The sequence below is a fragment of the Orycteropus afer genome, unplaced genomic scaffold (genome assembly GCF_000298275.1).
Source record: "Orycteropus afer afer isolate SDZICR_OR568_19922 unplaced genomic scaffold, OryAfe1.0 scaffold00033, whole genome shotgun sequence".
Lineage (NCBI taxonomy): Eukaryota > Metazoa > Chordata > Mammalia > Tubulidentata > Orycteropodidae > Orycteropus > Orycteropus afer.
In genome coordinates this window covers 2,644,702-2,656,101 of record NW_006921620.1, presented here as the reverse complement: position 1 = coordinate 2,656,101, position 11,400 = coordinate 2,644,702, and the positions used below count along the sequence as shown (strand labels likewise).

At 37.1% G+C, this 11,400-nt stretch overlaps 1 protein-coding gene across 1 annotated transcript in view; it reads right to left on the bottom strand.

Moving 5' to 3' along the window:
• Positions 1–11,400, bottom strand: part of BTBD8 (BTB domain containing 8) — a 172,512-nt gene that overhangs the window by 26,852 nt on the left and 134,260 nt on the right. The window contains exon 10 of the mRNA XM_042780309.1: positions 9,236–9,338. Coding sequence (XP_042636243.1) covers positions 9,236–9,338 — 103 coding nt within the window. The remainder of the gene's footprint in view (positions 1–9,235; positions 9,339–11,400) is intronic.

The window sequence follows — 11,400 nt, the reverse complement described above, 5'->3', positions numbered from 1 at the left end:
CAGACTTCATCTCACCTACTTTGGTCATGTTGTCAGAAGGGACCATTCCCTGGAGAAGGATGTCATGCTTGGTAAGGTGGAGGGTTGATGAAAGAGGGGGAGGCCTTCAACAAGATGGATTGACATGGTGGCTATGATGATGGGCTCAAGTATAGCAGGGATCATGGAGGTGGCACAGGATCAGGCGGCATTTCGTTCTGCTGTGCATGGGGTCGCTATGAGTTGTAAACAACTCAATGGCACCTAACAACAACAACCTCAACAAGTATGAATTTGTTGCTGTCATTTCATGATGTGTTTTTTCGTGGTGTTGCTGATTTCTTTGTTCCATATAATTTTCTGTGCTGAGGTCATTTTGTTTATGAATCATGTTATCACCTCCTTCGTTGCTATTATTTTAGTATTTTCTAAGTATTTGTGCAGGAGCTCTGGTAGCATAGTGTCTAAGGCACTTGACTGCTAACCAGAAGGCTGGTGGTTCAAACCCACCAGCCACTCCTCATAAGGAAGGTTGGGCAATCTACTTGTGTAGTGGTACTTCCTTGGAAACCAAAGGAGGGGTCGCTATGAGTTGGGTCCGACTAGATGGCACATAATAACAACAAAAACAAATATTTGTGCTAGTCTTTTTTTTTTTATTTTCATGTGAATGTTTATCATTTTTCTTTGAGGTTACCTTGTGATTTATAATTTTCTTCCCAAGTTTAGAACAGTCCATTCTATCTGCAATAGTCTTGACTTCCTCACCAATTAGAAGTTCTGTAACTACACTATTTTTCCCCTCTTTTTGGTTTGTAGTCATCCTCATTTGCCAATTGATGTCTCTGATTCCCTGTCTACACTCTTGTAAGCTTATTTACTTTGGATATTTCCATAACTGGGTCAGTTTCTGGGTTATGTCATCATGTGTGTTAATGGTTGGTTGTTATTTTCTGTTGTTGGTTTTCTGTCCAAAGGATTCCCTTTAGCATCTCTTGTAAGGTTGGTCTGGTTTTAACAAATTCCCTTAATTTCTGCTTATCTGGAAATACCTTAATTTCACCATCATATTTGAGGGGCAATTTTGCTGGTATATAATTCTTGGTTGGAAATTTTTTTTCTTTCAGGGTTTTATATATACCATCCCATTGCCTTCTCATCTCCAAGGTTTCTTCCAAGAAATCAGAGTTTAGTTTTATTCAATGCCCTCTATAGGTAACTTTTTGCTTTTTCCATGCTGTTTTCAGGATTCTTTCTTTGTCTTTGGTTTCGGTGAGTTTGATGAGGCTATGTGTTGGTGATTTTCTTTTAGGGTCTACCCTGTTTGGAGTTCATTGAACTTGAATGGATATATTCTTGTCTTTTGTCTCATCAAGGAAATTCTCTTCTAAGAAATCTTCTACAATTTTCTCTATGGTTTTATTTGTCTCTTCCTGTTCTGAAATTCTGATTACACATAGGTTATTCCTCTTGATGGTATTCCACCTGAACCTTAGACTTTCTTCTTTTGTTTTGGTCCTTTTTCTGATCGTTCTGTTTCCAAAGAAGTATTGAGGTATTTGTCTTCAATCTCACTAATTCTGTCTTCCATTGATTCAACTCTACTCCTTTGCCCATTCAATGTGTTATCTATTTCTGAAAATTTCGTATTACTCTTCTGGATTTCTATCTGTAGATGTTATATCATTTCTAATTTTGCATTTATTTTGTCATCTTGTTATTGTATGGTCTCCTGAAATTGTTCTAGGGTTTTCTCTGTTTTCCTCAATTTTGTCAGTGTTTTCCTTGATCTCTCTCTCAATCCGTGGAAGGTATCTAAATACAATTCTTTTAAATTCCATATCAGGGAGTTCCAATGCTGCTTCCTTCAGGATGTGTTCTGGGTTTGTGTCTACTGCTTTATCTTGCTTCTTTGTATGGACTGTGATGGTCTGTTGTCTCTTAGACATTGTGATGTTTCTGTGTTTATATTTAATTGGTGATTGTATGCTGGAGTCATTCACCCAAGATTTTAGTTTTCTTTGTTCTGTTTGTATATATCTGAGTAAGTAGGGTACTCTGTTCCTGTATTCGCCAGTTGGCAGCACTTATGCACTCACCACCTATCTCCTTTTGAGTCATCACCCTCACATATGTCTGTGCTGTCTTCAGCAAGCAGAGCCTATTCTTAGGTCCCTGGAATGTATAAGAGAATGCCGTCACTTTAAATATACAAAATGGTCACTGCCTGTAAACATTCAAAATGGCTGTGCTCTCTGGACAGACAAAAGTCCACAGTTCAGGGTCTCTCCTTCCTTGCTGTTTCCCTTTTTTTATCATAAGCCACCAGTGCAGTTTTCCATGAAGCCATTGGTGAGCAGGGCCAATTTTCAGTTTAATTCTCAGGTCCTAACACCACTTGGAAATATTCAAACTGTCTATGCCATCAGGATAGCTGACAGTCCTCAGCTCTGTTTGTCTCCTTATTCACTGTTTTCATTCAAGTTCTTCTACTAGTTGGAGTTTAATCCACTTCTGTATCCTTCCTTTCAAAGCTCTGGACTCCAGAATTATCTTCTCTATCTGCGCCAATTGTTTTCTCTTTTCTTTGTTGAACAGGGTCTGTGTAGCTTGTCTGCCTATTCCACCATCTTACTGGAAGTTCCCTGACCAATTCTTTTTGATACAGTGATTCTGTGTATTCCTTCCATCTTCTTTTGATGTTTCCACATCATTCAAAGGAACTTCGTTCAATATTTTGCCCATAGTACTGCATTTCTTTTTTCTTTTTTCCAGTTCTTTCAGCTTGAGAAATGCTGAATGTGTTCTTCCCTTCTGGTTTTCTAACTTCAGGTCTCTGCACATTTCATTGTAATACTTTTATGTTGTCTTCTTGAGCTGTCCTTTGAAATCTTCTGTTCAATTCTTATTTAATCATTTCTTCCATTTGCTTTAGCTACTCTCCATTCAAGAGCAAGTTTCAGAGTTTATTGTAACATCTATTTTGTTATTTTCTTCCTTTCCTATCTTTTTAATGCCCTTTTGCTTTCTTCATGTATGAGGTTCTTAATGTCATCCCACAACTTGTTTGGTCTTCAGTCACTGGTGTACAATGCATCAAATCTGTTCTTTGGATGGTCTCTAAATTTATGTGGGATATACTCAAGGTTGTCCTTTGACTCTCATGGACTTGTTTTAATTTTCTTCAGTTTCAACCTAAACTTGAATGTGAGAAATTGATGGTCTATTCCACAGTAGCTCCTGACCCTGTACTAACTTATGATACTGAGCTTCTCCATTGACTCCTTCCACAGATAGAGCTGACTTGATTCCTGTGTAGTTCATCTAGGGAGGTACACATGTATAGCCTCCATTTATGTTGTTGAAAAAAGGTACTTGCAATGAATTAAGATGCTGATCTTGGCAAAATCTATCATGCTGTCTCCAACATTTCTATCACCAAGGCCATATTTTCCAACATTGATGCTTCTTCTTTGTTTCCAACTTGCATTCCAATCACTAGTAATTATCAATACATCTTGATTGCACATGTGGTCAATGTCAGACTGCAGAAGTTCATAAATATCTTCAATTTCTTCACCTTTGGTTTTAGTGGTTGATGTGTAAATTTGAAAAATAGTAGTATTAACTGACATTCCTTGTAGGCAAATGGATAATATCCAATCACTGACAGCACTGTACTTTAGAATAGATCTTGAAATGTTTTTTTGATGATGAATGTGATGCCATTCCACTTCAACTTGTCATTCCCATCATAGTAGACATGATTGTCAGACTGAAAATGGCCATTATCAGTCCATTTCAGCTCACCAATGCCTAGGATATTGATCTTTATGCATTTCATTTCATTTTTGACAACTTCTAGTTTTCTTAGAGCCATACTCCATGGCTTCTATGTTCCAATTTTTAATGGCTGTTTGCAGCTGTTCTTTTCATTTTGAGTCATGTCACATCAGAAAACAAACATCCCGAAAGCTTTACAACATTCACATCCTTAAGGTCAACTCTACTTTCAGGAAACAATCTTCCCCAGTCACATTTTGAGTGCCTTCCAACCTTAGGGGCTCATCTTCCAGTATAATTATCAGACAATGTTTCACTGTTATTCATAATGTTTTCCTGTAATATACCAGATAGTGTTTCACTACTATTCATAGGTATCAGTGGCCAATTTTTCCAGAAGGGGATGGCCCTGTTGTTCTTCCCAGTCTTTCTTAGTCTGGAAGCTCTACTGAAACCTGTCTACCATGAGTGAACCTGCTAGTGTTGAAATACCAGTGGCACAGCTTCCAAGCCACACAGCAACACACAAGATGCCACAGTACAACATTAGCCTTGGGACTAATAACATAATATATATGCAATTTCAGTTTTACCCTAGTGACCTCCCCACACCTATTTTTATTTTAATTTTACTAAATTAAAAAAAACTCTCCATAATTTGCTTTTTTTCAGGGCTTAAACAAAGTATTTTGAAACAAATTTTGAACCAAGTTGTGAAACAATTCTAGAAATTATATCATAAAGTTCTAACTTTTCTAACATCTTTCTCTCTTTTAACCGTTACCCTGGCAATCACCCTGCACTTTTCCTCCTAGAAGTAATGGTTTTTACTAGGGAGGAGGCAGCAGCCACGTCTTACTTAACTGGTACACAGTGACCAAGAAAAAGAAAACCTCAAAGACCCTCACATTAAAATTTCAGAAATATGTATTTCTCTATATATAGATCAATGAAGCACTTTCTTTTCTCCCTTGGTATATGACAATGCTGAGCACAAAAATGATGACAAATAAATATTTGATGATTAAAGTGCCTGTCATGGCACACATGGTTAAACTGAATTAGAACTAAAAACAGAAGACTGGTTGGTTTTCATTTTTCAGGAAAAGATAATTCAAAATTTTTACTTGGATCAATTAAAAATATTCTATTTTCTTTTGAAAAAGCTAAATATATTTTATCTGTATCATATAAAGAATATATCAAAGAATATATTGTTTCTTAAAATCTGAATATTCACAAAGAAGAACAAAATTCCAAATTTCCATAATAAGCATTGCAATGCTAAAAGGCTAGTGATCAAACTGGGTGTTTGGTTGTTCTCATGTTCATCTTTTTATCTGTCTTGAAAGGAAAAGACCGGTATTCACAAAGCTTATAAGGACCTGATTAACCCACTGCCCTCTAGTTGATTCTGACTCACAGCAACTCTGTAGGGCTGAGTAGAACTTTCCCACAGGGTTTTCATGGCTGTAATATTTATGGAAACAAACTGCCTCATCTCCCACGGAGTGGCTGGTGGGTTCAAATCACTGACTTTTCAGTTGGCAGCTAAGTGCTTTAACCACACTTACAAGGACCTGATTAGAGGTAGAAAATCAAAACTATTGAGGCAGAGGAAGATAATTATGAAGGTCTTATTCTCCAATTAATCACATACTTGTAACTTGTAAAATAAAAATCAAACTCTTTAACAAGACATTCATTAAAGATCCCAAACAATCTGGACTTAGCTGAACTTTCCCCAGATGCATTTGTTCTCATTCCAGTTATAGCAGATTATTAGCACTGACTGTCCAGTCTCCATAGAAGCCCGGTGCTGCAGTGGTTAAAGTGCTAAACCACTAACCAAAAGATCAGCAGTGTGAATCCACCAGTCCTCTGTGTAAGAAAGATGTGGTACTCTGCTTCTGTAAAGATTTACAGCCTCGGAAGTGCTATGGGGCAGTTCTATTCTGTCCTATAGGGTCGCTATGAGTCAGAATCAACTTGACAGCAGTGATCTTTTTGTTTTGTACAGTCTTCAGGCCCTTGGTCACATTTTAAAATCTGTCAAGAATACCCTAACCTATTTATTTATTTTAAAATTATACTCTTCAGGTACATCTTGAATTCTCTCATGCTTCTAGTCAGAATCAACTGTTTTCTCCTCTGTGATCCCATGGACTACAAATTATACTTATTCATTCATTTATTTACTTATCTGACAATATACTTATCTGACAATATACTGAATGCTTAATATGTGCTAGGCACTGTTATAAGGCTGAGACCATGACGGCAAAAAAGACTGATGTAAAACTTAATGATAATATTCATTATAAATGTAACTTGAATTTTAGTTGTTTAAGTGCCCATTTTTCCATCAATTTATAAGTTCCTTGAAGTCAAGGCCCACATCTTAAAAAAAAAAAAAAAAAACTTTGCCCATGTTGAGTACCTATTATAATATGGTAGTAATTGGTTTTAAGACACAGATTAGCATTTACTGTCATTGTGAACTTGAATAAAGCACTTACATCTCTGATTCTCTTCCTCTTCTGTCAAATGGAGATAGGAGCACCTGTCTTTTATTAAAAGTATTTTTTGAAATGGAAAGGTATTAAAAAAAAGTAAGCAATAATAACAATAATTATAAATTAATGTTTCTACTTTTATTAAACTGAATTATAGCAGGGCCTTTTGTTTGCCTTCATGAACAGGGAGTAACCATTCCATGACCGAGGAAATATAAATGCAAAATAGTAAGCAACCAAACTATGAAATCATTCATAAACCCAGATTTAGATTTGTTTTTTACAGTGGTATTTCACCAGCTTATTTTCCTTGTTAGATTTAGATACATCTTCTCTATAACCCAGTCTGTAGTTATCATTCAGGATTCAATTAGGGGAACAGAACCACTAGAAGGTATTTATACAGATAAAGGGATTTGTTACAGGATTTCACCTTACACAATTAAATGGTGGTTAAATAGCTAATTAGATGGTCTCTGTATCTGATGCTATAGTTTGAAGTCCACGGGGCAGGCAGTCTGGAGGGGAAGATGGATGTAAAGCAGGGGCAAACAAGGAAAGCTGAAATCCAAGAATAATAAGCTGAAACTCACAAGGATGGACTGGAACTGGGTCATTTCTTACTGTCTCTAATCTAAATGAAATGGATGTCCTGCAGGTGATACTGACACTTGTCATCTTGTAGCTAAACACACACCTGGTCCAGGAGTCAGAAAGGCTGAAGGAGGATATAAGACAAGGAAGACAGTTGCAGGTCTGCTTGCTGTTCCTTGCCAACAAGGTGAGTCAATAAATAAGCAACATGTTTAAGCTAAACATGGTTGCCTCAACCTTTGGAGTGTGAAAAGCAAAAGTGGCTGTCTTCTGTTCTCCAAATCTTGTGCCAAATTGTCTCTTACGGCTTACCTTAACTCAAACATATTGAGAAGGGGATTCTGGGAAGCATAGTTCAGCCTAACCAAGCTGACACATTACAAAGCCACCACAGTCTACTCCTTGTCAACTTGGCACCCATACATTATCTCTTTAAACTATACTTAGTTCCCAAATGGGGAAAATAACAATGTCCTGCTTCTAACATGATACAACAATCCCATATATAACAAAGTTGCATACAACAAACATTCTAACCTATTCCCCAAAAGAGGATACAAAGTCCCTTTCTTTGCTTTTGGGGATGTTCATTCTTTAAACTGATTCATACTCCCTTTAGCTATCTGGAGGAGCTCTGGCAGTACTGTAGTTAAAGCATTTGGCTGCTAACCAAAAGGTGGGTGGTTCGAACCCACCAGCTGATCTGCAGGAGAAAGATGAGGCAGTCTTCTTTCATAAAGTTTTCCAGCCGTGGAACTCCTATCGGGCAGTCTACTCTGCCCTATAGGGTCACTATGAGTCGGAGTAGACTTGATGGCAGTGAGTTTTGTTCTCTTGTTTTTTTAACTCTCTGGTAAATTAAATACAGAGATATAATATTAACCATTATTATCATGTCTTATATTAGATGGTAGGGGAATGAGAGAGAAGAAAAAAACAAAAATACTGGTAAATACGTGTACAAAAATATTAATATAAAAAGGATATGAATTTGATTCTATCATAACTACTGCAACAGTATTTCTGTAATAGTTCACAAAGTCATAGCTGGCACTTGTAACTACTTTCTTTCACTACTCCTTCCATATTCCTTTCTTTTCAATTAGCTGGTTGTAGTTCCTTATCTGTAGGGTAGCCCAAATTTTCAGTCCTAAAAGATCTGGGACATGGTTGGTGCTGCCTAAATTGGACTGTTATAATTTTCTATTGACTTTAATCATAGGACATGGAAGTACTACATCCCACATATACTCCTCCTTACCCGTATTTATAGTAGCAACTCAAATTTCCCTTGATAGGATCAATTTATCAGTGATCCTCCAACTTTGCCTATTGATTCACTGGCATGAGGAATCCCAAATGGCCAAGAGGTAGTCTTAACTTCCAATTTAATGGAATCATTGTTATGTCCCCTGGTGGAAATATTTTCCTCTTTGGAACGAATTCTTCTAGAGCAGCAGAGCCTACAATTTCAGGGACAGGAAGCAGACATTTTGCTATTGGGTCACTAGAGATAATAGTGTGTAGAGCCACTCCCATTTCCATACCTTAATTTCTAGACCCATGAAACTGGCTATAGGTGAAATAATGCTGTAAACTGGACACTGATTACAGCATATACCACATTCTGGAGAATATTACCCCAGCCCTGCAAGGTCTTGCCATCGAGCCAGCACATAACTGAATCTTCAAAAGGCCAATCCACCACTCTATCAAACCACCTGATTCAGGTTGATAAGAAACATGTTAAGATCATTGCTATACTTCAATTGCTGTGAATTAAGTTCCTTAGTTAGAAATAATGTTTGTGGAATACCAAGATGGTAGATAAAGCATTCTGTAAGCCCACAGATGGTGGTTTTAGCAGAAGCATTACAGGCAAGGAAGGCAAATCCATATCCAGAACAAGTGTCTATTACAATGAGAACAAAGCACTGCCTTTTTTTCCATGAAGGAAGCATGTAATATAATCAATCTGCATCAGGTAGCTGTTTGATCTCCTCAGGGAATGATGTCATAGAGGTCTCAGTGTTGTACATAGATGCATCTTGGTAGGGGACATCCATGTTGCTAAGTCAATGCATACCCACCAACCCCCTTTGCTCATAAATATATAATTCCTAGTGGTTCTGCTTCTCTGACTGAAGCCTGACTGATAAATTTGGTCCTGAGTGTAATTCCAGAGGAATAGAATCTTAAGGATAGGCTTTCTGAATTGGTTCTGGGTTAAATGGAACTGATTCTTTTATCTTGCTTTCATAATAAAGTTCTATATTTCTATTTAAAAGATTGAAAATACTTGTACAAGAATTAATAAATTTTGTGATGACAAACACAAACAAGGTTACTTGGGTTATACTTACTAAGGACTGAATCAACATATTAAGACAATGTTTCTGAATCTCAGGGGGTACGTTTGCAAAGCTTCTCTCAGACCAACACCTTGCAAAATGCTTTACAATATACCTGTTAAATAAAAGAATACCAAGTTACAAAAATGAAAATATTTTTCTTTATCATATTCAGTAACATATTAGTTGTCAGTTATACAAATTATACATATATTTTGACTAACTCTTACTGTTAATTTTATGAGTTCTGTGGTGGACTTAACTATGCTTCCTTTTCTATAAAAATACATTTTAATCCACATTAAGTAATATGTACAGATTTTAACATAACTAGTCATGATCCTTCACTACTCGTCTATCAGTTTGTCATACTGTGGTGGCTTATGTGTTGCTGTGCTACTGGAAGTTATGTCACTGGTATTTCAAATACTAGCAGGGCAACCCATGGTGGAAAGGTTTCAGTGGAGCTTCCAGACTAAGACATACCATACTACAAAGAAGGATGTGGGCAGGTCTAACTCTGGGGGGAAAAAAAAAAAAAAAAAGCCATGGAAAACTTTATGCATAGCAGGGAAACATTCTCTGGTATAATGCCAGAAGATGAGTACTTCAGGTTGGAAGGCACTCAAAATATGACTGGGGAAGAACTGCATCCACAAAGTAGAATCAACATTAATGACGTGGATGGAGTAAAGCTTTCCACCTTCGTTTGGTGATGTGACATGACTCAAAATGAGAAGATATAGCTGTAAACGTCCATTGGAAATCAGAATGTGTAACATATGGAGCATGAATCTAGGAAAACTGGAAGTTGTCAAAAACTAAATGGAACACATAAAAATCAATATCCTAGGCATTAGTGAGCTGAAATGGACTGGTATTGGCCATTTTGAATCAGACAATCCTATGGTCTACTATGGCAGCAATGATTAAATTATTACAGAGGAATGGCATCACATTTATCATCAAAAAGAATATTTCAAGATTTATCCTGAAATACAGTGCTGTCAGTGATAGGATAATATCCATATACTTACAAAGGATAACAGTTAATATTGGTTGGTTGGTTGGTATGTGCCGTCAAGTCAGACCTGACTCAGCAACCCCTCCTTGGGTTTCCGAGGCAGTATCACTATGGAAGTAGATTGCCCCATCTTCCTTCCGAGGAGTGGCTGGTGGGTGTGAACCACCAGCCTTCTGGTTAGCAGTCAAGTGCCTTAGGCACTATGCTACCAGAGCTCCTAACAGTTAATATTACTATTATTCAAATTTATACACCAACCACTAAGACAAAGGTGAAGAAATTGAATATTTTTACCAACTTCTGCAGTCTGAAATTGACCGAACATTCAATCAAGATGTATTGATAATTACTGGTGATCAGAATGTGAAAACTGGAAGCAAAAAAGCACTGGCAGTTGGAAAATACAGCTTTGGTGATAGAAATTATGCTGCAAATCACATAATAGAATTTTGCATGACTAATGATAACAACGACAATAATGATGACTTACTCATTGTAAATACCTTCTTTAAACAATATAAATGGTGACTATACATGTAGACCTAGCTAGATGGAATACACAGGAATCAAGTCAACCATATTTGTGGAAAGAGGCAACAAAGAAGTTCAATATCATCAATCAGAACAAGGCCAGGGGCCAACTGCAGATCACACCATTAAGCTGAAGAAAATTAAAACAAGTCCAGGAGAGTCAAGGACAAACTTGAGTATACCCCACCTGAATTTAGAGACCATCTGAAGAATAGATATGAAGCATTGAACATCAAGGACTGAAGACCAGACAAGCTGTGGGATGACATCAAGAATATCACAGATGAAAAAAGCAAAAGGTCATTAAAAAGACAGGAAAGTACTACACAAAAACATTGTTCTACATCCTACTTTGGTGAGTAGAAACTGGGATCTTAAAAACTTGCAAGTGGTCATCAATGGGTCTCTCCTCGTCCAGAGCAGAGAAGAATGAAAAAAACCAAAGATTCATGGAAACAATTAGTCCAAGGAACTGGCAGACCATGCAATCTTCAGCCTATATTACCATGAGACCAGAAGAACTAGATGGTGCCTGACTACCACTGTCAACCACTCAGAGGTGGACTGGTGCAGGAGATCCCGGATAGAGTGGGAGAACAATGTGGAACAAAATTCAAAATCA